At 35.3% G+C, this 27,829-nt stretch overlaps 1 protein-coding gene across 1 annotated transcript; it reads left to right on the top strand.

Moving 5' to 3' along the window:
• The first annotated feature begins 132 nt into the window (after positions 1–132).
• Positions 133–27,271, top strand: ASPM (assembly factor for spindle microtubules). Its single transcript, XM_058175572.1, has 24 exons — positions 133–711; positions 2,243–2,386; positions 3,351–4,587; positions 4,785–4,880; positions 8,556–8,702; positions 9,075–9,317; positions 9,628–9,695; positions 10,118–10,259; positions 10,551–10,681; positions 11,053–11,228; positions 11,323–11,468; positions 11,552–11,637; positions 12,774–12,983; positions 14,281–14,485; positions 14,587–14,732; positions 14,820–14,939; positions 15,033–15,158; positions 15,374–20,155; positions 20,641–20,811; positions 22,102–22,294; positions 22,951–23,105; positions 24,408–24,584; positions 26,050–26,213; positions 26,296–27,271. Exons 1-24 carry the CDS (start codon positions 415–417, stop codon positions 26,399–26,401), a joined length of 9,468 nt encoding a protein of 3,155 aa, XP_058031555.1. The 5' UTR covers positions 133–414; the 3' UTR covers positions 26,402–27,271.
• The last annotated feature ends 558 nt before the right edge of the window (positions 27,272–27,829 follow it).

Here is a 27,829-nt window from a genome sequence, read left to right as displayed (position 1 = left end):
ACTATTGGGACAACCGAAAGAAGACAAAGCATTTTCCCGAGAGATGGTTTTAAATTGAGCGCTCGCTTTGTTATTGATGCGTAACCTGATGAGTTCGGTGACTTAGTGGGAAAAAGGCACGAAACGACGGTGAAAAAAAAACAAAACCAAACATCTCAAGCGATTGGCCGAGTCTTTGTTTAGAGCAGCTTGGCGATTGGAGGAAAAAAAAAATCTGACGTGACAATTGGCTGCGGTTTTTTTTTGTCAATCCCCCTGATTGGCGGAGGCTGCTAGTTTGAATTCTAGAACGGCGGTTGCGAGTCCGATTTTTTTTTGTTGGTGGGGGGGGAAAGGAATCTGTAAATTCCTTTCGGACGGACGAAGCCCTTCTGGTTGTCAACGGGAGACGTTGGCGACGATCATTTCCCCTGTATGGAGGAAAGAAGGCAGGGTGTGGGACCAGCCGGGCTTCAGGAGCCGTGTCCTCAGGAGCGGAGCAAGCGCAGGGCTGCCTCCCCAGGCTGCGAGGATGGAAACGACGCCGTGCTCTCACTCGGCCACTTCTCCCGGCCTCCCTTCCTCAGTTTCGGCTCCGTCCGCGTCGGTACTTCGTGCGTTCGCCGCTTGGCCGTGGAGAACCCCAACGCGGAGCCTGTCCACGGGGCCGTCTACCGCCCGCCGCCCGCCTCCAAAGGCTTCACGGTGGAGCAGGACGATTTCGTCCTTCAGGTGCTTATTATTTTTAGCAGGGGAAGGCAATGTGGTCTGGGAGGGGGCGGAAGGCGGACGGGTGTTAACGTTCATGTAGCATCGGTAGCCTGAAAGATTGCCCGGTATGCAGGAATGGTTAAACGGCAATGGCAAATGTAGCAATACGCCGCAGTTATTTGTAGGGTTTAACTCCATAATTTTCGATCAATCAGGGACGTTATAGAATAATCTTCAGTTTATAGATGACATCTGCTGATGCTCTCCCAAAATCCTAGTTATTTTTAAAGGATGTGGTAAATTAACTTTTTGTTTACTGTTTCTAGGAAAGGGAATCTTGGGGTATGTTAATGGTTAATAAATGCATAGCCTCCCCAAACGAGGCTCTTTCTATGAGGATTGTTTTTGGTAGGGTGTAAACCTCATGAGTACAGGTAGTCCTCCACTTACAACAGTTCATTTAGTGACCGTTCAAAGTTAGAATGGCACTGAAAAAAGTGACTTACGGCAGCTTTTCACACTTGCGACCTTTCCAGCATCCCCATGATCATCTGATCAAAATTCAGATGCTTGGCAATTGATTCATATTTAGGACTGTTGCTGTGTTCCAAGATCATGTGATCACCTTTTGTGACCTTCTGACAAACAAAATCAACTGCAATGATTCACTTAACAACTGTGGCAAGAAAGGTCGTAAAATGGGGCAAAATTCATTTAACAAATGTCTCTCTTAACAGTGGAAATTTTACTACTAAGAGAGATACAAAAGTGGGCGGTAGGTATAAAAAGGTTGACTACCCCTGGTATATATTCGGCAATATTGGGACTGTCAACAGCAAGTCAGAGGAGGAGCTGCTGCGGGACAGAGATGACGGTTGCTCTTTAAAAATTGTTATTTAAATCGAGTTGATTTAAATCAGCCTTTTTTTACTAGTGATTTAAATCATGATTTAAACCGACTTGATTTAAATCAAATCCACTCTGTTCCTAACAGTAAGAACAATTAACCAGTGGAATAGCTTGCTTTCAGAAATTGTAGGGGCTTCATCACTGGAGGTTTTTAAGAAAAGACTGGTCAGCAATCTATCTGAAATGATACAAGGTCTCCTGCTTGAGCAGGGGGCTAGGCTAGAAGACCTCCAAGGCCTCTTCCAGCTCTATTCTGATTGATTGATGTTGACATTTTGTTGCTACCTATTGGGAAACATTGTGCCATACCTGCAAAATATATAAGCATGATTTTATTCTCATACAATATTTTAAAGAGCTATAATTTGACTTTATATTTAGGGCTACACTATGGAAGCTGCAGTTCTGCTATGGAAAGCTCCTAAGTTTCAAAGCAAATTTGGAGATTGCACACAAAGCAAAATTTGATATACTAGTGATCCCTACTTTTCTGGAGAATGATACAATTAAATATACTCCTGGATTATAACTTTTAATAACTTTTAAACTAGGTTCATGACAAGATTGCACAAACTGGATATATCCATCATGTATTTGTCACAGACACTACGCCAACTGCTTGTTTCATGTTTTTCTTTTGCAGCCTGGAGAGAGGATCTATATATTAATAACATGGACACCACTAGAAGGCGGCAAAATTCGAGAGCTCATAACTTTTATTGTAAACGATGTTGTAAAACATCAAGCAGTTTTGCTGGGAAATGCTGAGCAGCCTATAAGGAAAAAGGTAGGATTTTCTATGGGAAAGCCTCTCCTTCCCGAATAAAATAATCTTTATTCTTAATATTAAAAAGAGGCAGAATAGAATATTCTCCCTAAAGGAAGAAAAACATCTTAAAGGCAGAAAGCAGCCCCGTTCTTCCTGCTATAGGAAAACAGCCTCAAGCAGAAGCCTGAAGAGGCTAGGCTTTAGGGATGGACATTCAGAAAGCTGGATTATGACCCCATAGGAATCTGGCAACAGCCATTAAAATATTAAAGGGTATATTCTTGCACAAGAACATGCATGTCAATCACAAAGCCTACCCAGAAACATGCTGTTGTAACTGTAGATTCTGGCTATCAAATGAATAGAGACCTCCTTTCCAAAATGTAGCCTGCCTCCAGTTCATTTCTACAATGTCCTGGTTTGGAACAGGACCAGATATTTCTTCCAACAGCTCTTTAAAATCTTTCTTGTTCTGCTTATTAATAAAATTAGTCTCTTCATTTGGCAGGCAGGATATCTATATATGTAATAAGCTTTTCTGCATAAATTGTTGGCATGTTTGAAAAGGCATGTTTGGTTTGCTTGAAAGCGCAAAATCATATACCAATGTAATTAAAAATACAGAAATGTCATAGGTCTATGAGCTTTATAAATATTTAAAGTCTCTACAACACTTACATCTGCTATATAGTCTTGTGCCTCCTAAAAATTTTAATATATCTCCCTTGGTTTTAAGCATCTTGAATTTCCCCCAACATTGGATTCAATGAAATGAAAAAATAGCTATTGTAAATAAAATATGCAGTAGAGATACGTACATAGTAGAGTTAAAATGCGGCAATCCTGATGCCAATTTAAAAAATGAGAATCAGTGTTCCTTTCTATTTATTTCTAAATATGTCAGGTGGTATCAGCTTTTAATTTTATATGGAAAATAAGGAAAAATATAATAGTTGCTTATGTGTATTTAATGTCATTTCAGAAAAATCTTTGGGATACTATTAAAAGAAGAACTGCACAGCAATCACGAAAAAGAGTGCCAATCATTAAAAGTATAAATAAAACGTTTCAGATGTCTGAAAAAACAGAGAAAAATAGAAGCCCTCTTCAGTCTTGTGAGAATCTGGAAGTGAATTCAAACAGAATTTCACCTAATGGAAATTCCTTAATCATTTCAGAACATAACCTATCTCTTTCCCCTATTAGTCCCATCAGTCAGAAAAACCAACATGTCATTTATACTCCCCTACCAATTAAATATTCTGTTCCAGAAGCACCAGCATGTCAAAGGTTATTAAATAATATAACAGAACCCCCTACTGTTACAACTCTATATGATAATGTTTTGGAAAAAAATATATGCCGACATAATACTATTAACTCAGCAGAAATAAATGCAGAATCAGTCGGTACACCAGAACAATTGAATATATCTTTGAATCGTAGGAAGATTTTAAGTCCTGATTCTTTTATAAACAATAGTTACGAAGTGACAGAAGATGCAGCTACAGCAATACCTATTCTTTCACCTGATCAGTTTTTAAGAGAAAATCAAATGGTGCCAATCTCGGAATGTAAAACTGCGTCCTTTTCTTCAGATGTGAAATCATGTATGTCAACAGGAAAATTTTCAAAACAGAAAGAAAAGGTACACGTTTCTTTTTTTATGGAACCTCATCTTTCCACCAAAGCTCCCAACAATATAAATGAAAGAAATCCTACAACACATTGCTATGATAAGATTGAACAAAATGTCAAATCCAAGGCAAGTGATCAAGCTTCCTGCCTTCAGAACAAAAAAAGGCCTTTGCTTTCTAGCACTGTTACCAAAACTAAGCCCAATCCTGAAAGAAAAGAAACAAAGATGTTAAAACTAAAATCTAAAAAAAATCTTTCTAATGCAATAGAGCATAGTATGGACATTATCCCTAAAAATGCAGACCTGGACACATTGCCAAGACTTCCAGTTATAGAAAGTGTTTCCAATGAAACTAAATGTATCAAAGATAAAGCCGGATTCATTTATTTGGAATCATCTCATAATCGTAAAAGAAAAAGTGGAGAATATTTAGAGGATGTTAAGAATGGAAGAGAAGAATATGCAGAAAATTTAGGAAGAAAAAGAACTCTGAAGTCCTGTGACGGCAATGGAAGCAAGAGTGCTTTGAAATTATCAGTTTCCAAATCTCAGAATGGAGATAAGAAAAAGAAGAGACATGGTAATGTAAAAAAAAGGCATTTAATTTTCAATTGGTATTCTGTTAGAAAAAATAATATTTTAAGCTCAGAGTGAGCCAATCTTTTGTTCTCATTCTCTTGTGATTACAAAGTGATAGAATAGTTTGTTTATATGAATTCTTGAACTTTTGCTTCAATTTCATGTTTAGGATGTTAGAAATGTATTTATTTTTTTCAGATTCTGCATCACAAAAATCTAAGAATTTTAAAAGGACAAAAAATATTGTTGCTGTTGCACAGTCTCAACTGACTTTTGTGAAGCCTTTAAAAACAGGTAAACATAAATTCCTGGCATTTTGCACTTTGAAAGGAAGAGGATTTTTTTTTAAAAAAAATATATCATTTGAAATAATTTTGGTAAAGTTTATCTAAAATACATTGGGTGAAATAGTAAAAATAATAAAAGTTAGTAGAATTATATGGTTTGCATTCTTTTCATTTTTGTACCACAGCCGCCAATTGCCACTGCCTGGAACGGGCCGAAAACGGGATGTTCAGAGGCTGAAAATGGCCGAAGGGTGGTGTGGTTGGGGGGACTTAGGCAACATTCGCTCTAAGACACACAAAGATTTCCACCCACTTTGGGGTGGGGGGAGTGTGCCTTATAGTGCGAAAAATACGGTACATAAAAAAAACCTTTCTGGGCTCCAACTTTAGACTATCTCTTTTTTTTTCTAATAAAAAAGTTTTATTTCCATTTTCCAACAGCCTATTCAATATACAGTCTCTTATTCAACATTAGTCATTAACTTTCATCTGTTACTTATTCGAATCTGCCCAGCTACCACTTCCTTCCTTAAAAAACCTTTCCTCCTCCCTTCTCTACTTTCTTCTACTTTCTTCATCCTTCCTCTCCTTCGCTTTTCTACTTCCTCTCCTCCTTCCCCACTCTTTTCTTCCACCCTTTCTAACCCTCTCTCTTTCCCCTTCTTCCTCTCCTTTCCCCCTCTTCTACCTTTCTCTTTCCTACCTACTTTCTTCCTTCACTCTCTCCTCTTCCTTTCCATTCCCTTCTGAAATGGCAGCTGAGCAGCCCCGATTTCATTTCAAATTATTTCTATTTCTTAATTACATATCTTCAATCATTCCTTTACATTGATCCTTCATTTTCCTCCCCCTCCCCCTCCCCTCCCTCCCTCCCACCCCGAGACTTCCCAGAACAAAGTACAGGGTATAAAATTAATAATCATAAAGTAAAATACAACATAAGTCATAATCCATAGTCACTCCTCTCTCTAAGACCTTAACTCCCTTTCCAGAAACAAAAAAGTACATTCTTCTTCCAGTCCATTATATATCAGTCCATTTCACTTCTAAAATCTTCAGAATCTTCCAATTAAATTAGTATTTCCATCAATAAAATACATAGTTTTTAATATCCAATCTTCATCGATTAACACCAAATATATATCAATCCATTCCAAGTCTTCAGAATCTTATAGTTTTTAATATCCAATCTTCATCGATCAAGACCAAGACGACATTCCATCTTCCAGTATTCATCAGAAATTCTTTTATAATATATCTTTCTTCCTTAAACAGTCTCCCAAATATAATTCATATTTCCAGCTTAAATTCTTAAATTTTTATCCAATCTCCAAAAATAAACAATATCTTCTCATATCTTTAATATCACTTACATAAATCAAATAACATTGCTAATATTAATATTTCTTCAATTTACCTTATATCTGTCAAATAACATTATTAAAATTATACTTATAACTTATATCCAAAATATATCAATTATAACAATTAAATTCTATTTAACCAAATACCAACATTACATCCATAAATTTTTCTATCTGTCCTCCAAAAGTTAAACAATATTCCATCTTTCCATTCCTTTATACCTCACATATATCAAATAGTAACACCTTATACCCAAAATAGAACAGTTGTAAAAATTAAACCCTATATATATATATATAAAAAAAACCCATCAAAATCACATCTTAAGCATTCTCTTTCCCCTTGTCTTCTATCTTATACATTTTCCACCATCTGCTCACCAATCAGCTTAACATCTAACAATAAAGAATTTCCAATCTTTAATATATTGGTGTAAAAATCTCTTGTTTAAAAACTTATTAAGAAAAGATAAGCTTCCAAAAGTTCCTATTAAAAAAATTTTTTTTTCCATATTTGAACTGAAGAAGTTTCCAAGATTTTAGTAGTTAGTTCTGTTTGCTTAAAAGCCATTTTTAAACTGTAAAATCTACCAAAAAGAGAAAAAAAATCAATAAACTTTTCTTCTTAAACATTGTGATAAAGAAAAAGGTAAAAAGAAAAAAAAATCATTAACAGTTCTTATTCATTCCATTTAAAAAGTAGCTTGTTATGTTCTTCTTATAGGTTCCACGCCAGCAGTTATAATAAGCATTTCCTTAATACAAGCAAATGCCAGCACACTCCAACACTTTTAAAAGCAGTTGTTTTTAATTGCTTAATTGCCATCTTTTAAACTTTATTTCTTAAAATTAAAATTAGTAGAAAATCTTTTAAAATTTCTCTGCAACCATAGTCTTAAAATCTCTTCCTTTATCGTTTTGTAGTTTCACTTCCTTTGTATATTGCAAACGCCATTTTAAATCCACTCAGGTTGAAAGTTAGTTAGCTATTTAAGAGCCGAAGTTAAGATTTATTACTTGCAAATTCTTGCTAGTCCTCCTGCTTTGTTCTGTCTGTGTTGAGTTCTCTTTAAAAATAAATCTTGGCACAGAGATGGTTGCGGCTTCTCGTTCTGTATAAACAGAAGCACCCTGGGCACGGAGCTTCGTCAGGCTGAAGGGGAGCTCTCACCCTTCGATCCCCTGGTTAAATTCCAGGGGGTCCCGGGGAGCTCTACCCAGACCTGACCACTCTTCTCTCCCCCTTCTCCCGGGGGGGGGGAGAATTCCAAACCATTTGACAGCCCATTTACGCTGTCAGGGACGGTTTGACGAAACCCAGGGCAGACGATCCCAAAGGAACGTCCACGAAGCCTGCATTGCCATTGGAAGCCTCCAACTTTAGACTATCTCAAGGTTTCTGAGAAAAGCCAGGTTTCTCAGAACACTAAGAAGGGGGAAATTGTTCCATGTTACTGATTCTGGGATTTTTTGGTGGTCGTCCTCTGAACTCCATGAATGATATGGCAGAGATCAAAACATTGTGTAGTGATTTAGGCCCATGAAAAAGCAGAGTGAAGATTGCTTTGGGAGAGTAAAAGGTGAACTAAAGATGCCATTTTTAATCCAAAATGGGTAATTCCTGCTTACAATAATATATATTCATATGAGTGTAGACACAGTGTACAACCTGATGAGTTACATACGTAGAACTATTGGTTGCAGACACAGATGAACAAGAAAGCTAAGAATAATTTAAAAAGGGAAGAATTTAGACAGAACTCACCTCAAGCTTGAAAATCTTTGGAGAATTATGTGAAATCTTAAAACAATTGTTCTATTACAGTTGTTCATCTGTTCCGTTATCTCATATTTTGTGGTACTGTACAAAACATTGGAAAGAGACAACTTCAAAATCTTATTTAACATAAGGAAATCAACATTTATCAGTGTTAGAGCAGCCATGTGATTTGAAAGGCTTGTGCTGCTCCTGTGAAAGCTTGCCTCCACAACTTTTTGTGCATTACATTTGATTGTAGCCAAGGCCGAGAAGCAATCTGTGCATGCAGACCTGCCTCACTTTATTGGCAGTTATAACTGTGAATGCACATTCATAGTCAAATAACTGGAACAACCTTCAAAGCAGTCACACTAAATAGAAGAGCCAGTTACAGTGGAAGGGTTTATGTACTTCAAGAAATGTCCGTTTCCAATCCTTTGCCCAGCACTCCTAGTCTCCATTTGCTGTTACAAATGGAGCTTTGATATATTCTCATTAGGTGATAAGGATTTCAGTGTTTCAGCAAAAACAATAATATAACTTTTAATTATTTTAAAAGATATTCCTAGGCATCCAATGCCTTTTGCAGCAAAGAATATGTTTTACGATGAGCAGTGGAAAGAAAAACAACAACGAGGTTTTACATGGTGGTTGAATTTTGTACTTACTCCTGATGATTTTACTTTGAAAACAGACATTTCACAAGGTAAAGTTGATCAATGGCATCTTAATATTTCAAGGGTTAAGAGTAGTTAAGAATTGTTCTGTGTTCCAGAAGTTAGCTGTGTATATATATATATGCATAAAAACTTTTCATTATAGTTGTTTCATGCATCTGCACATTTATTACAATCAGCTAGAAATATAGTTGGGTTGGACCTGGTACTTATTATCTGAAGTCAGCCTAGCAATCGGATTAAAAGGTCTTTTCTTTTGATTGCTGGACTTTCTTAGGATTTGGTGACATTTGTGCTCAGCAAGTTTTAGCCATTTGGCCATCCTTCTAATGACAATTCAGTGATTTTTAAGATGAAATAGTGTAAGTTTTAAACACATACAACCATTTTCTCTTTATTAGTTAATACAGCATGTCTCATCCTGGGATCAGAGATTTATAAAACCAGTGTTCCTAAAGCACCAACAAAAGAAGAAGCATCATTAAGATCATATACAACTCGATGCAAATTAAACAAACTTCGTAGGTCAGCTTGCTGCTTGTTTACCTCTGATGAAATTGTAAAAGCAATAAAAAGGCTGGAGATTGAAATTGAAGCAAAACGTTTGCTAGTTCGAAAAGACAGACATCTGTGGAAGGATATTGGTAAGAATATAGTTGTGTTTTAGAGCAGGGATCCCCAATCCTCAGACCATGGACTGGCACCCATCCATGGCATGCCAGCAACCAGGCTGCGCAAACAAGTGAAGTTACATCTGCGGGATGCAGGAAAAATCTTTCTTCATGGAACTGGCGTCCAAAACATTGGGGGCTGCTGTTTTGGGAGGGGGTGGGATTGGCTTAAGAAAATTGATGAATAAATTGTGCCTCTGCTACTAATGTGATCAATATCTTTATGTAACATTTTCAGAAATGCTTTCACTACATAATGCTTTTGCATCTTTCTTTCTTTCAGGAGAACGACAGAAAATCCTCAAGTGGCTTTTATGTTACAATCCACTGTGGTTACGCATAGGCCTAGAAGTGAGTTTGTTCTTTGTAATGATTATTCTGTAAACAATATGCTATTTTGTAAAGTCTAATGATTATTGTGTTACATGGAATAGTTCAAGATCAGGATAAGATATTCTTTGATGCAAAATTCTTCTGCTTGAGAACATAATGCTTAAATAGGCATCAGTGGCCAAAACAAGTGCAGTATTTTGTAGCTCATTAAGCTGATTTTCAGTGATGAGAACAGCTGCATTAACATAATAATATAGTATATAGTTTTCTTCCTTTCCCATACATTGTTCTATTGCTTGCTAAAATATTCTGTGAGGACAATATTATAGCGAAGTTAATACATTCACGTACCAAATTGTTGCAAACATTTCAATATCATCCTATTGCTACAAGAGCTGTATTCATATTTTGAATTGTTTTCACCCTTTTATCTTTGTCAGACAATCTTTGGGGAACTAATTGCTTTGGAAAGTAACAGTGATGTGATGGGTTTGGCAGTATTTATACTAAATCGCTTGTTGTGGAACCCAGATATAGCAGCTGAATACCGACACCCAACTGTGCCTCACCTTTATCGAGATGGTAAAATTTTCCTTCGCTATTACATAGTAGTATTTCAAAATTGAGAGCAAGCTTGGTATAGTGCTTAAAGGCACCAGGCTAGAAACTGGAAGATTATGAGTTTTAGTGCTGCCTTAGCCATGAAGCCAGCCAGGTGTCCTTGGGTCAGTCATTGTCTCTCCTAAGAAGGAAATGACAAACATTTCCAAAAATGTTTTTAAAAATCCATGTACGAATCCAGATTGACCGAAAAGAACAAAGGTAAAAAAATAGTTACAAGAAGCATCTCTATATAAAATATTGCATTTATAGGTCACGAAGAAGCATTGTCCAAATTTACACTGAAAAAACTTCTACTACTGGTTTGTTTCCTTGATCGTGCCAAAGTGTCTCGAATTATTGAACACGACCCTTGCTTATTCTTCAAAAATGCAGAATTTAAGGTATACTCACTTAAGCTTGTCTTGAATTATGTTTGCGTATAATCTGTATGTATTTGTGTGTTTGAAAGACACAAGCCATGCTTATTTCTTTAGAATATTTTTTTTAAAATAATAGATATCAGGTACAAGAATTTTTCAGGGCTGATTAAAGTTTAATCAACAATGGGTTTATTACAGGTTTTTGATTGCATAATATGTAACTGGCAGTTTCACTAATGATTGAGATTAATGTCCATAATACTAAAAACAAAGTATACAGGTAGCAGTAATATTTATATTATAGTTCAGTGACTTAATTATATAGTCATTAATTATGTAGGATAATAAATTATTGTATATATGTACTGAATTTACCACTCTTTTTTTTCTAGTCTAGTAAAGAAATATTACTAGCATTTTCCCGGGACTTTTTAAGTGGAGAAGGTGATCTTTCACGTCACCTTGGCTTCTTGGGTTTCCCTGTTAATCACATACAGACTCCGCTTGATGAATTTGACTTTGCTGTTACAAATTTAGCTACAGACTTACAATGTGGCATTCGTCTTGTGTAAGTTTTTGCCGAATTTTGTCATTACAGTTACAAAAATATATTGCATGAAGAAATTAATTACTTTTTAATATGAAATATTAATGTATTTAAGGAGAACTTTAGAACTGCTGTCATCAGATTGGACTCTTTCCGAAAAATTAAGAGTGCCTGCAATCAGCAGACTTCAGAAGATGCATAATGTTAAACTAGCTTTTGAGGCATTGAATGATCATGGAATTCAGTTGAAAGATGAACATGGTAAGTACTAGAAAGTAATGTGGAGTGTTATCCTATCAGTCTATTGATTTTGCTTTTCATTAATTTGTTTCATTGGTTTATAGGTTCAACCATTGACACAAAGGATATTGTAGATCGACATAGAGAGAAAACATTTGCTTTGTTATGGAAAATAGTGTTCGCTTTTCAGGTACTGCATAATCATTGCTTTAATTTCTCTTTAGAGCATAAAATTAAAAATGTGTATTCTCTATCTTCAGAATTTCAGCAAACAATAATTTGTGCATGAAACGTAACATGGTATTACTTCTGCTTCATGCATAAAGCCAATGTATAAAAGTAGATAACAATAGCACTTAGATTTATATACCACTTCACAGTACTTTACAGCCGTCTCTAAGCGGTTAACAGAGTCAGCATATTGCCCCCAACAATCCGGGTCCTCATTTTATCAACCTCGGAAGGATGGAAGGCTGAGTCAACCTTGAGCCTGATAAGATTCGATCTGCCGGCAGCTGGTGACCAGCAGAAGTCGCCTGCAGTACTGTACTCTAATCACTGCACCACTGCGGCTCAATGTGTACACATATGTACAGATGTGCTGTACATAGAATTTGAGGGGGGAAAATTGAAAATAGATGACAGCACATTTATTTACATTTGGAGCACTTTCATGAAAAACTGTCATACAAGGTAGCAGATACAGAAATTAAGATTAGAAACCTTTAAAATATACACAGAAATTATCAAGAAATTGATTGCTATCATTATTTAGACCTTAATTTTCAACATGATTTTTCAGCACTGTGCAACTTTTTAAAGCAGCCATTATGACCATATGGCAACTGTGAAACGTAGCTGCATAATTCCGAGAAACAGTTGCTTTAAAGCATTACAGGTAGAGTTTATAGTAATGCTCTTTTATATTTCGAAGCATCTTTTTAGAATTGAGAGCAAAGCACTGCAGAGTCCTAATTAATTTATTTTAAATAATGTAGGCTTACACATATAGCTATATAGGACTGGTTTCCTAGATTAAGACATTATTTTCACAGTCTCTCTAAATTATTAGAACTTTCTGTAGGCTCTTTTCACAACCTGAACGAAATCAACATTTTTGAAAATCTGTAATACCCAAAACCCTTTACCCGTTGCCATTTTAGTTTCAATAATTTGTCTAAGCAATTTGTTAACAGTTGGTATATTTTAAAATCCTAAACATTACTCAGAATGACTTTAAAAATTCCATTAATAATACTCTCAGCTTAATTATTTCACTATATAAGGAATATGCTATGAATAAAATTGTGGTTGGATTTTATTTAGGTGAATATTTCGTTTGACGTGGATCAGTTAAAAGCAGAAATTGCCTTCTTAAAAAACATGCAAGTTACAAAATTAAAAAGACCTGATGTAGAATGTGTTAACAGCATGGGAAATGACACCAGCAGGTCTTATTCATATGAAAGCTATGGTGAAAATGTAAAACTGCTGATGGACTGGGTGAATGTTGTCTGTGGATTTTATAATATTAAGGTAAATAATTATTTCCTTAAACAATTTCACAAAGCACTGTTCTGAGTATAATTATTAAACTTAACCAAATGTAATAAAAGCGAATTGAAATGTTGAGACAAGTATAGTTATGTTTTGATCATATATTTATTATGTGGATTATTACTGCTATGAAAACTAAAATATTAAAGTAAGAGTTGATTATGATAATAATTTATTTGTAAAAGTATAGCATTTGCTACTGCCCTGTCTCTTCTTGGTGCACTTCATTGATGCCAAATGACGTCATGTAAATAGTTGCTTGTTGGTGGGTGGAAGATGATGGTGATGATGATTTAAGCAACCCATGACACACAAAAAAGGTATAAATATAATGGCCTGGCGGTATGATTGGGCTTAATGTATAAAAGATAATTACTATATTATTCAAAAATATATTCCATATTGTTACATTGAATCATTTGTCTGTACATTACTTTGGTTAAGAGATTATGTGACACTGATTCTTTTTAAACACACTAAATTTTCTACTAGTTAATGTGTATGCTCTTAAGGTAAGTTAATTATTTAACTTGATCTAAATTTTTAAGTAGCCTTATAATATGGTCATATATTCTTCTGTTTTAGTTCCAACAAATTGTTAACAAAATACTAATGATAAATCGTGTGCTGAAATCTTTAAATAAGAAGAGCTTAAATACAAACTTGATGCTTCAGTTTAGTTTAGCAAAAGTGAAGGATGAGATCTGTCTCACTGTGTCCTCCCCCACCCCCCAAAAAAACCCACTGCATCATCTCTACTTTCTCATAGTAATATTCTCTAGAGCAAAGATTTCCAAACCATTTTTTTTTTATTTTTAAAAAATGCACAAATCTTCCTAGCTGTCATTTAAGACTATCCACTTACAAAAAAATTTCTTTCATAGTTAAATTTGAACAGACAGGAGTAAAATGAATTTGCCTTTCCTTCCTCCTTCCCATCAGCTGACCTAGCCCCCATGTTTCTGCACAATTTACTATTCATACAGCCTTGTTTCTTTCTTTCCTATCAGCCTGCTTGTCTCCCAATCCTAAACTGCCTGAAAAACATCATTTTAGGCTAGTATGTAAGAAAAGGTAAATTTCTATATCTTACTTTTTTAAATTAAAAGATCTTTGTAAAAACATATCCAGAGGAATACATCCCAAGGAAGTTATTTATCTCAGAATAACTACTTCAGAACTGTTTTAACATAGATTTATTTAATTACAGATTTATAGATTTAGATTTTTACAACCATCACAGAGCTACCATTGTTTTTATGTTCCTTTATTCTAGGTGGAAAATTTCACAGTGTCCTTTTCAGATGGAAGAGTATTATGTTATTTGATTCATCATTATCACCCATGTTACGTACCTTTGGAGGCTATATGTAAACACACTACTCAAACAGTAGAATGTACCAGAAGTGGCACTCTTGGGCTGAATTCCTCTTCTGAATCTGATGCTTCTCTAAATCTAATAAATGGAACTTTTGATCAAAGTGAGTTTCTTAAAAATAGAGCTGGCTTCAAAGCAGGCTGGGTTTGTGTTACTATTTCTGCTTTAATATATTCCATTTTTCATGTTTTTCTGTTTACAAAGCTATAAGTACTTCCGTGCTTTACAAAGAACTCCTTGATAATGAAAAAAGAAATTTTCAACTGATCAATGCTGCAGTTTCTGATCTGGGAGGTGTTCCAGCTATGATTCAGCATTCAGACATGTCTAATACAATACCTGACGAGAAGGTAATCAGTCGGATCATTAAAATTCAAAGTTGTTTTATTTCCTCACAACATATAGTAAGTTTCTGTTTGTATGTTCTTTCTTTTTAGGTAGTCATTATTTATGTGTCATTTCTGTGTTCAAGACTTATAAGTCTTTCTAAAGAGATTCGGGCAGCTCAGTTGATTCAATCTGCTTGGAGAAAATACAGTTTGAAAATACTTGCTGAGGTATTCAGTTGCTTTCTATTTTGCTCTTTATTGTCAACTCAGACTACTGCTATTGGAAGGAAAGAGGATTGTTTATATTATTATTTTTTTCAGACCAAGAAGCAAAAATCAAATGCTGTAGTTGTACTTCAAAAGCACTGGAGAAGATATTTGGCTGTTCTGGAACTTCAGAAATTAAAAAAGGCAAAGCAAGAAGAAAGTGGAAGAATTGCAATCCAGGTATAATTGACTTTGTATAAAACCACTTGATCAAAATGAATCCATTTTTTACTTAAGATGGTTAAGATATTTAGTTTTCATCCCTGAAGCCATTAGATTTCAAGTTCAAGTAAATAAAGGTTTCACTAATAGAACATTTGTTGGTCTTTATATTTTATTTTTTTAAAAACCTGAACAAACAAATGTATAACTGGTGTTCTCTTCTTGTTATTCAGAGATGGCAAGAGGCTGTAATTGTCCTTCAAGCTTGGTATAGAATGAAGAGAGAGAGGCAGCAGTTTTTAAAAATGTGTGGAGCAGCATCTGTCATTCAAACATACTATCGTGCACATAGAGAACAAACCTTTCAGAGACAGAAGTTTTTGCAAATCAAAAAGGCAACTTTGTGTTTGCAAGCAAGCTACAGAGGCTTTAAAGTACGAAGAATGCTAAGACACCAACATATGGCTGCTACTAAAATCCAAGCTACGTACAGGGCTTATGCTGCTAGAATGAAATATCAAAGTTTGATTCAAGCTTCCATTGTGATTCAGAAATGGTACAGGACTTCTAAAAGGGGATCCCAAATAAGAGAAAGATTTCAGGAGACAAAAGCAGCTGTGATTTCCTTACAGGCAGTTGTGCGTGGTTGGCAAGTGAGAAAATGGCTTCAGAGGCAGCATGCTGCTGCAATTACTATTCAATCTGTCTACAGAAAATATAAAGCTATGAAAAAATTCAGGATGGTGAGATGTGCTGCTCTTACTATACAGCAGCATTATCGGGCTCACATCTCAAGTAAAAAACAGCAACAGAAATATATTGTTCTTTACAATAGCATTGTATTATTCCAGGCAACTTGGAGAGGCACTACTGTGAGGAGGCAAATAAAAAGAGAGCATCAGGCTGCAGTGACTATTCAGTCCTATTATAAGATGCATGTGAATCAAGCTAAGTTTAAACATTTCAGGAAGGCTGCAGTTACAATTCAGAGATGGTATCGTGCTGTTATGCAAGCCCGTAATGCACGACAAAAATATCTTGCTTTAAAGGAAACAACTGTTAAAATGCAGGCAATTTACCGAGGTTTGAGAGAAAGGCGGAAAATCCAGCGCATGAACCAAGCAGTTATTTGTATCCAAGCCATGTTTAAAATGCATCGATGTAATGTTCAATATAAGACCCTGAAAAGGTCAGCTACTATAATTCAAGCACAATACAGAGCTTTCTGCAGAGGACAGAAAGATCGGAAAAAATATCTGGCACTTAGAAAGTCATCTCTCATTCTTCAAGCAGCCTACAGAGGCATGAAAATTAGACAGCAATTGAGAAGTAGTCACCAATGCATACTAGTTATTCAGTCATATTATCGAATGTACAGAGAACGGAAAGCTTATTTAAAGCTAGTTGCAGCAACGAAAGTGATTCAGCGATGGTATCGTGCTTCCAGAGATACAAATGCTCAGATGCATAAATACAAAATGATGAAGATTTCTGCTCTCCAAATCCAGGCGGCTTTCCGAGGTAGGAAAGCTAGAGTCCTTTTGAAAAAGATGCACATGGCTGCCATCATCATTCAAAGGAATTTTAAAGCTTTTGTTCAGAGGCGTAAATTTATATGTCTTAAATCGGCTGCTGTGACAATTCAGAGAAGGTATCGAGCAACAGTACTCTCGAAACAACAACATGAGAAGTTCCTTAATTTGCGTAGAGCAGTGATTGTAATACAGTCTACCATCAGAGGCCTGCTTGTTAGGAGATGTGTAAAGCAAATGCATCTGGCTGCTGCAGTTATCCAAGCAACCTTTCGAATGCATATAACCTATACTCAATACAGAACAATGAAGTCTGCTTGTATTGTAATACAGCATCATTATAGAGCATACCAAACAGCCAAGCAAACCAGAGATTTGTACATGAAACAGCATCGCTCTGCTCTAATTCTTCAGGCAGCTTACAGAGGGATGAAAGTTCGGCATATGTTAAAGAAAAAACATGAAGCTGCAGTAGTCATACAAAGTAACTATAGAAAACACAGGCAATGGAAATCCTACAAAAATATTCAGTGGGCAGTCAGACTCATCCAGGCAAGAGTCAGAGCCAACCAAGAGAGCAAAATGGCAGTCCAGCAATATTCTTCCATTAAGAAAGCGACCATCTGCATTCAGAAAGCTTTTTGCAGGATGAAGGCAAGAAACCAAAGAAGACAGGAAGCTGCTATCCTGCTTCAGCGGAATTTTAAAATGCAAAGAGCACGTAAAAATTACCTTGCCTTAAAAGCGGCTGCTATATCTCTTCAGAGAAAGTATCGAGCAACAGTACTCTCAAGACAGCAACGTGAGACGTTCCTTAATTTGCGTAGAGCAGTGATTGTAATACAATCTGCCATTAGAGGCCTGCTTGTTAGGAGATGTGTAAAGCAAATGCATCTGGCTGCTGCAGTTATCCAAGCAACTTTTCGAATGCACATAACCTATACTCGATACAGAACAATGAAGTCTGCTTGTATTGTAATACAGCATCATTATAGAGCATACCAAACAGCCAAGCAAACCAGAGATTTGTACTTAAAACAGCATCGCTCTGCTCTAATTCTTCAGGCAGCTTACAGAGGGATGAAAGTTCGGCATATGTTAAAGAAAAAACATGAAGCTGCAGTAGTCATACAAAGTAACTATAGAAAACACAGGCAATGGAAATCCTACAAAAATATTCAGTGGGCAGTCAGACTCATCCAGGCAAGAGTCAGAGCCAACCAAGAGAGCAAAATGGCAGTCCAGCAATATTCTTCCATTAAGAAAGCGACCATCTGCATTCAGAAAGCTTTTCGCAGGATGAAGGCAAGAAACCAAAGAAGACAGGAAGCTGCTACCTTGCTTCAGCGGAATTTTAAAATGCAAAGAGCACATAAAAATTACCTTGCCTTAAAACTGGCTGCTATATCTCTTCAGAGAAAGTATCGAGCAACAGTACTCTCAAGACAGCAACGTGAGACTTTCCTTAATTTACGTAGAGCAGTGATTGTAATACAGTCTACCATCAGAGGCCTGCTTGTTAGGAGATGTGTAAAGCAAATGCATCTGGCTGCTGCAGTTATCCAAGCAACCTTTCGAATGCACATAACCTATACTCGATACAGAACAATGAAGTCTGCTTGTATTGTAATACAGCATCATTATAGAGCATACCAAACAGCCAAGCAAACCAGAGATTTGTACTTAAAACAGCATCGCTCTGCTCTAATTCTTCAGGCAGCTTACAGAGGGATGAAAGTTCGGCATATGTTAAAGAAAAAACATGAAGCTGCAGTAGTCATACAAAGTAACTATAGAAAACACAGGCAATGGAAATCCTACAAAAATATTCAGTGGGCAGTCAGACTCATCCAGGCAAGAGTCAGAGCCAACCAAGAGAGCAAAATGGCAGTCCAGCAATATTCTTCCATTAAGAAAGCGACCATCTGCATTCAGAAAGCTTTTTGCAGGATGAAGGCAAGAAACCAAAGAAGACAGGAAGCTGCTATCCTGCTTCAGCGGAATTTTAAAATGCAAAGAGCACGTAAAAATTATCTTGCCTTAAAAGCGGCTGCTATATCTCTTCAGAGAAAGTATCGAGCAACAGTACTCTCAAGACAGCAACGTGAGACGTTCCTTAATTTGCGTAGAGCAGTGATTATAATACAATCTGCCATTAGAGGCCTGCTTGTTAGGAGATGTGTAAAGCAAATGCATCTGGCTGCTGCAGTTATCCAAGCAACTTTTCGAATGCACATAACCTATACTCGATACAGAACAATGAAGTCTGCTTGTATTGTAATACAGCATCATTATAGAGCATACCAAACAGCCAAGCAAACCAGAGATTTGTACTTAAAACAGCATCGCTCTGCTCTAATTCTTCAGGCAGCTTACAGAGGGATGAAAGTTCGGCATATGTTAAAGAAAAAACATGAAGCTGCAGTAGTCATACAAAGTAACTATAGAAAACACAGGCAATGGAAATCCTACAAAAATATTCAGTGGGCAGTCAGACTCATCCAGGCAAGAGTCAGAGCCAACCAAGAGAGCAAAATGGCAGTTCAGCAATATTCTTCCATTAAGAAAGCGACCATCTGCATTCAGAAAGCTTTTCGCAGGATGAAGGCAAGAAACCAAAGAAGACAGGAAGCTGCTATCCTGCTTCAGCGGAATTTTAAAATGCAAAGAGCACGTAAAAATTACCTTACCTTAAAAGCGGCTGCTATATCTCTTCAGAGAAAGTACAGAGCCTTGGTTGTAATGAGAAGAGAAACTAAAGAATATGCTTCTGTTCGTGCAAAAATTATTTGTGTGCAGTCTTTCTATAGAGGCTTTAAAATACGGAGAGAAGTCAAATGCCAGCATTTAGCAGCAACAGTGATTCAGGCAACATTTAGAATGTATAAAGTTAAACTAGCTTACCAGAAACTGAGATACGCTACTATTACAATGCAGAAGTACTATCGATTACATCTAAAGGAGAAACATCAAAATACACATCAGGAAATTCAGAAATCTATAATAAGTCAGGTCACTTGCAGAGGAACAAAAATACAGCCAGAATTGGACATCATGCATATTTCGGCAACTGTCATCCAATCTCTTTATCGGATGTATATACAGCAAAAACATTACAAATTGATATGCTGGGCTGTGATAACTATTCAATCTGCCTATCGTGGAATGATAGCACGCAAAAAAACAAAGGAAATGTATGCAACAAGAAACAGACAGTTGTGTCATATAGCTGTGAATGATAGAATTGAAGCTATTGAATCAAAGAGTCAGTGCCATACAAATGAAGCCAGAGAACAATACCAGAAATATTGGAAAGCTTCAGTTTTAATACAACAACATTACCGATCTTACCTGACTATGAAACATCATTCAACGGTTTATTTACAAACACGTAAGAGAATAATTCTTTTGCAAGCTACAGTGAGAGGTTTCATTGTACGGCAGAGGTTTTCCAGAATAAAAAGAAGTACAGTAAAAATACAGGTATTTAAAAACATTCAGTTTTCTCCAGCATTAATTGTTTTCAGTGACAATAGAATAAGCTTGAATAAATAGCAATAGCACTTAGACTTATATACCGCTTAACAGTGCTTTACAGCTGTCTCTAAGTGGTTTATAGAGTTAGCGTATTGCCCCCAACAATCTGGGTCCTCATTTTACTCACCTTGGAAGGATGGATGGATGAGTCAACCTTGAGCCTGGTGAGATTCGAACTGCCAAATTCCTGGCAGCCGGTGATCAGCAGAAGTAGACTGCAGTACTGCATTCTAACTGGGCCACCGCTGCTCTTATAAATTTCCTTTGATACAATTTAACTACAGATTAAAAGCAAAATTATGTAAGTCCACTACCTTTAAGATATGGAATATCCTTTTATAGCTGTCCCTCACCTATGTTAGGCTGCTGCTTACATAATTTAATATTATGAGGCCATGAGCTAAAGTTTCATTTATATCCCTTTAAAACAGAGATGGTATCGAGGAAACTGGCAGAGGAGGAAATATCTGCAATATCGTACGAAGATTATTATAATACAAAGAATGGTTAGAAGATGGATTAGCCACAGAAATACAAATACAGGTGGAATTCCAAAAGACATAAACCCCAAAAATGTTAACGCTGGAGTAACTAAATTTCAGGTAAGTAAATTTTCAGAAAATTGATACTGTTTAGGAATGCATAAAAGACAAATTTGGTTTCAAACCCAAATATTTTCTTTTGGAATTATTTTTCTTGGCCATGCAATGATCCAGATAAAAGAAATTGGAGCAGCTTGTAATGAAGTTTCTGTTGTTCATAACTTAATTATGAATAAGAGGGCCGATGTGACCTATATTTGATGAAACCCAGCTGGGTATTTGGGAGGGCGGTTCCCCTCTCTGAAGTGTAATTCCCAAAGTTTCAGGTGTGGCACCCGAAACTTCAATGTTGCCATCTTGTTGGACTTCAGAAGTGTACTGTTTGTACTCCTCTCTTCTGAGTGTCAGGGTTCCAACCGATGCCCTAATAAAAGCAGGAGCCTCAAGCCAGTTTTCAAGGAGAATCCAATTATTTATTAGGAGCGCCATGTTGGCACGGATCTAGTGAAGCCAGCTCTGACCCCACTCAGTTCGTGCCTTGACTCTGATCTTGTTTCCCCTTCCCCCCAAAGTGTGTCATCAGTCACATTTCCCAACGAAGCAATTTCGCAGGTTGTAGATGGCCTTGACTTTGGCCGGCTAGGATGTGTGTTTTGACTGAGATGCAAATTCCTCAGTGCAGCTGTGAGGCTCAATTCCCCAACCTATGGCAACTCGGGAGCAGGTTAGGAAAGCTTTGCAAGTTGACACTGAGGTCTAACAGTTTCCTACCTTTCTATTCTCCCAGAGAGTACTTAAAACCTGGTTCTTCCCCGAGGCAATGGAATAAGGCAAGGCGAGGTTGGGATGAGAATATCTGTGCATAAAAGAAATGGGGCTGAGGCATAGGGTTTTTCTGTTTTTATTGTTATTGTTGGTTTTTATAATTGTTTATATTGCTTTATTGTTTGTAAGCTATTGTAAGTTTTAAGATGGGCAGCTTTATGAATATTTTAAAAGAATAAAAAAATAGTCAAATGTTTTGCTCATTCTGTTTCAGATCAACTGACTCTAAAAACTGCAAACATGGAAACAATTATCTTTCTCTAGGATATTCTGTAAACTAGATTTAAAATCTTGCATATTGCTCAATGGTTATCTGGAAATGTTTTATGAATAGCTCATTATCTAAAATTACATTTGCAAATTTTCATCAATTGACTTTCAGAAAAAGTTTTTTTGAGAAAAACAATAGTGGAATTTATTTTTAATAAGCTATATATAGCTTATTAAATAAAGCTATATTCTATGAAGTTTCTGCCTCTTCTTTTGTTCCTTAAACATGTAACTTTTCCCTTCTCCCCTTATAAGGCACTGTGGAGAGGATATTCTTGCAGGAAGAAGACTGATACTCCAGAAACCAGATCTCTGCGAAACAGTTTGATCATTGCCAATAAAGAAAGCAAAGAAGAGAAGAAGCTGTATAATAGAACTGCAGTTGCCATTGATTATCTTCTTAAATATAAACATTTTTCTTATATTCTGGCAGCTCTGAAAGATCTGGGTTAGTAATTTGATTCAAGGGCAATCTTTATTTTTAAATATCAGTATACAAACATTATTCTACGTACAAAGTGAAAAACAGGCAAAACTAACTAAACACCAGTTCTTTTTATTGTCATTACTTTAGACTTTAAAAGCACTGGTGTCTCAAATGAAAGAAAATCCGAAAGAGAGATAGCTAGGCCAAAATTAATGTGTCTGAAAGAAATATTATTTCACCACTGGGTTGCTCTCATAATCAATTGCTATATATGGTGCAGTTTGATTCATATGTTTGGAAGGGAGGGAATATGATGTCTTGATAACTTATATTGCCTTATTGATAGTTTTTTGAATCTCCAGATGTAAGGCTGAAATTTGTGCAGTTGAGAAGTCCTCACAGGCTATAGAAATTGGGTTTAAATAATGGTATGACTAGCAATGTAGAATGTAGTAACTCTAAATTCTAAATAATGCTACATTTGAATTTTGTGAGCTCAGAGCCTAAGCTTCAATAAATAGAATATTATAGCAGTAGACTGAGAGTTGACACATGCAGTCAGTTCTGGGGTTTCAGTTATATGAGGAATAGATTGGTCACTGAATTTATATTTCTACGATATATTTAGGTATTAGTTTGAAAAGATGTTAATATTTTTCCTGTTTTTCTCTTGTCAGAGGTTGTTACAAGATTGTCTCCTGTTTGCTGTGAAAATATGGCCCAAAGTAAAGCAGTCTGCACGATTTTTACTTTGATACGGAGCTGCAATAGAAGTGTCCCTAGTATGGATGTTATTAAATATTCTGTCCAAGTCTTGCTTAATTTATCAAAGGTATTAATTTATTTTCATGTTTGTTGAAATTAAGCTTTTTTTATTTTTTCTAAGTTTGTATTATAAAGTTTACAACGGTTATTATTTTCTCATTTATAATAAGTGCCAGAATTTAAATTTCAGGTTATATTGCAGATGACAGCTAAATTCATTTATACTATTGAAGCTTATTTCAAGTTTAATTTAGCACAATTCTAAACTGCCAAATAATTCATGCTGTGAAAAATACCAGAGATACTGGTTTTCAAAAAAATATTTCAGTCTAAAATTGATTAGCATTTCACGTAATGTGCTATGATTCAAATTGCAAAAAAAAATATTAGTCATTGTTCTTGTAACTTGTATCAATCTGCCAAATAGTCAAAAAGTACTTGAACAAAACACTTTTATTACAAAAAATTAGGGAAAGTATATTTTAAATTAAGGGCTAAGCATGTTACTTAGTCCCACATAGTTACTGCAACTGCTTATCAAATAATTTATGATAATGTACCTTTAATGAGTTTTAGTTGAATTTAGTATTGTATTTGGGAGGGGAGGGAATTTGCAAATGATGAAAAGTACCATCTAGGACAGTGGTTCCCAACCTTTTCTTGTTTGAGGCACAACCTTTTCTTGTTTGAGGCACCCTTGGAAAGCCTTTCAAAAGTTCCCGGCACCCTTATAAGGAAATAGATATTTAAAATCTCCGTAGCTCAAAAGTTCCCGGCACCCTCAAAAGATCTCACGGCACCCCTTAGTGCCGCGGCACACTGGTTGGGAACCACTGATCTAGGAGCACTGTTGCAGTTCCCTATACAGTCAAGTTATGGTTTGGAAAAACTATTTTGAGAGAAAGTTAAGAAAAGAAAGCCATATTTAAGCATTAGAAAAGAAATTGAATTTCATTAGGAAATAAAAAAATCTTCAGGTTAATTTTCAAAACATTTAAGACATTTATATGTCCTAGAGGTGGGGGAGGCCAAGATCTTATTTTTGTTGGTAAAAGAAGACACCTGCCCCCTCAATTCATAAATTATAGTCAATTCATAAGAATATATATTATAATAGTCATTGTCCTGCCTAAGTACAATCTGAAATTTAAAATATTTGCTAGAATAAACTTAGTTGATTTTGCTTATATTAGCTATATTAACTTAAATAACAAATAGACAAGAATGAGTTTATTTGTGCCTATGTATTGTTGCTGTAAATCATTGACATTTGTTTGTCATTCTACAGTTTCCATAATGATTTCACAAATGATGAACAATCCTATGAATTCTTTTGAGAATTAACTTACAACTCTTCTCATCTGTTTAGTATGAAAGGACTACTGATGCTGTTTATTCAGTGGAAAATTCAGTAGAAACACTGTTGGATTTACTTCAGATGTACCGGGAAAGACCTGGGGACAAAACTTCAGAAAAAAGTGGTAGCATTTTTACAAAGACATGCTGCTTATTTGCTCATCTCTCAAAGGATTCAAGAAGAGCTTCTGTAAGTTTTCTTTGTTAATTTTTTGTGCCTTCATTCTCTAGGAATTGCCAAGTATATATTCAAATATAAATATATTCAAAAAATGGAATGCAAATTATTTTTCCTTGTTTGCCAAAAAATAGTTAGAACTAGCCTCCGGGTTCAGATACAGAAACTAGTACTTAAGAGGTAGCAGTGTAGTTGCTGGAAGTTTTTTTAAAACAGACATTCTAAAATAAAGTATTTTAGAACTGAATAGTGAGCAAATATTCCTACTTGCTCTCGCTCACAGTGAAATTGGTTGTTTTGTATTTTCTGAGTGGGCAAAATAACAAGTTTACTATGTTATTATTATTTCACATATATCTGGCCAACTAATACTTGCTTATATATAATGGTTTTATATAGGATGTCGCTGATTCATCTTAAGTACAGCTAATCTTCATTTAGCAACCACAATTGGGACTGACAACTTGGTTGCTAAGAAAAGCAGTTGCTAAGTAAAACCATGACTGCTTACTTCTGCTTTCCTTTGTTTTCAGACCTGTGGAAGTTGTAAACGTGAGGACTGGTTGCAAAGCTATTTTTTTCATCATTTCACTGACTGTAACTGTTCAGGCATTAAATGAGGCAGTCACTAAATTAGGACTACCCTATAGTTAAAAGCAAATCCTGGATATTAGATTCTAACAATGGGATCTGCTTCTCTTGTATATGCTGACAAATTTTAAATGTGCTAAGGGAGATAGGAAATTGCTTCTTTGGGGGGCTCTATGACAATTCACCACACTGACTCCTCATGGACATTTGCCACAGGACAACTTGGTGCAGGACAAGTTACACTAATATCAAATGGTGGAATAGAATCATTAAAGGAAGGGCAGAATGAAATGTGAATGGCAAAAAGTAAAATATTTTTATTTATTTTAAATAATTTAATAGAACTGTTAAATTGTTCTGCGGCAAGTTGGCTGCAGAAAGTTGGCTATGGAAGTTGTTCCATTCCCTCTTTGGGGAATATAGTTGAATGTAGGCAATTTCTACTGATCTTTGCCTTTTAGTATAGAGATTATAGGTTATAGGTATAATTATCCAGGTTGACTGGATCCCACAACATTTAACAGCCTTTAAAAGTAGAACTTAGTTCAAACTATTCACAGTTGGTAGACCATACAACTTTAGGGGATATTTTTTGAAAAATTACTAGCTTTTCCCGTTCTATAGAATACTGTGTTTTAACAAAATATGTCTTAATTTAAGTGTTTGAATTTGTCCTTTTCTGTAGAGTGAATCCTGAATTTTGTGTAATATAGCCTGAGACTAGCTTTAAAATGAAGTACTTGGTGTAAGTGAGACATACTGAGATTATAGAAAAGAACATTAAATTGGTCCAACTGAAAATTTGAAAGGATTTTCAAAGATGTACAGCTGTGAGGTTTCATTGAATAAAATGCTATATTTTAACAACTGTGGTTTATCTTTTTAGGAGATTCGAAACAATTGTAAAACAGTTGCTAGCCTTCGGAGATTGTTTAAACTTACAGCCCGTAAACATCAAATGGATGTCGAAAGAATGCGTGCCAAACAAAAAAAAGTTGCATACACAAATGGACTGAGTTCCATTTCTGTAAAAACAAAAATAGTTTCAAGGTAAGTCTAAATTGTTGTAACTTTAAATTTTCTATTTCAAATCATACTTTTATTTTTATGGAGATTTTTTTTCATCCTATAGGCAGAGGCCGGATTGGGATTTAAGGAAAGATAATGTAAGAGAGATAGTTGATCCATTGGAAGCCATTGAGATGGTAGTGAACACACTTGGAATTTCCTGCAATTAAAACATGGAAGAGTTTATAATTATGACATTTTCACAGAGAAATGGCCTGGATTTCTTGTATCGATGTACATATTATGCATTTGTTTCATAAAGCTTGTTTACCTGTGTTTGAACTCATCTGTCAGTTAAACTAAACTTCTTATTGACTTTTATCTGTTGAATTAATAAAATCACAAATATTACTTTTATATATTTTAGAGATAAGAAAATTATATATTATATACTGTGTACAATATAAGATTGTTATTTTATACAATAAAACGGAAAAACTAAAGTTGTTAGTTAATGTAAAGTGTATTTTTTTTGCTTTAGAGAGAAATTTGAAACCAATATTAACAGCTTAATAGCATAAAATGAGCATGTAAAACAAAAGGTTGAGGGTTTGTCTGGGAAATTGCATTCCAAAGAACTGAACATAATTATTGAAAGACAACAGAAAAAATTAATTAAAGCTCTGATAGGATTACTTCCTCCAAAATTATTGATTTCCCCCCCTTGCAACACATTAAAAATAATATTTTTTACTTTTTGTTTTTACTTAATAAAATTATTTTCTGGTTTACGAATGAAAAGTAGTTTTTTCTATCCATAGAATTCTTACAGTTTTGCTTTACCACTATGAATCCTAAGTTTCTTGTTGTTACTTCTTTCACAAGATATGACTACTAAATGGAAACGTCAAAATTATGAAAAAAAAACCTATTAGTAGTTGCAAGACTATTCATATTCAGTTCATCCCTTCATATTCATATTCAGTTCACTCTTCAATTACTAGTTTTATTGTCATCTTTTGTATCTTCCACTGATATTTGATGCCTAATTCCTTTTCCTATGGCTGGACCCATATTGTAAAACAAACTGGAGTTTAAGTAAATCCCATTCCCCATAATTTAGTAACAGACTCAAAACATTTGTTTAGTATGGCTTTTTAATTGTATTAGTTGCTTTGCTTTTTATTGTTTTTAACACAAACACATCTATCTATCTACCATCTATCCACACTTATATAATGTTTATATAATGAGATAGATAGATAGATAGATAGAACAAGTAGGTAGAATCCTTTCCTAAATAATTTGACTTCGAATAAGCTTTTAATTTTCCTTCAAACTACAGAAGATTTAATAGTAATTCCTACATGTTTAAATGCCTTGGCCTGTTTGGTGGTAGTGTTATTGTCTGTCAATGAATATGGCTAGCAAGCCTTTTAGTAAACACTTCTTTTATTTTTTTAATAGTTGATTGCAAAGCTTTCTTTCAATAAAATGTATCAGCCTAGGGATTTGACCTATTATTTATTTTTTCATCCTAGAGGAGCCCAGAAGAATACAAAACAAGGCTTCTGCAATAAAGCAACATTCAATAATGGATACTAAAATAATGCAAATTTCATTTTAACAGAAACAAAGTAATAGCTAATCTAAAAGTT

This window comes from Ahaetulla prasina, chromosome 3 (genome assembly GCF_028640845.1).
Source record: "Ahaetulla prasina isolate Xishuangbanna chromosome 3, ASM2864084v1, whole genome shotgun sequence".
NCBI classification, from domain to species: domain Eukaryota; kingdom Metazoa; phylum Chordata; class Lepidosauria; order Squamata; family Colubridae; genus Ahaetulla; species Ahaetulla prasina.
This window is presented reverse-complemented; position numbering and strand designations above follow the sequence as displayed.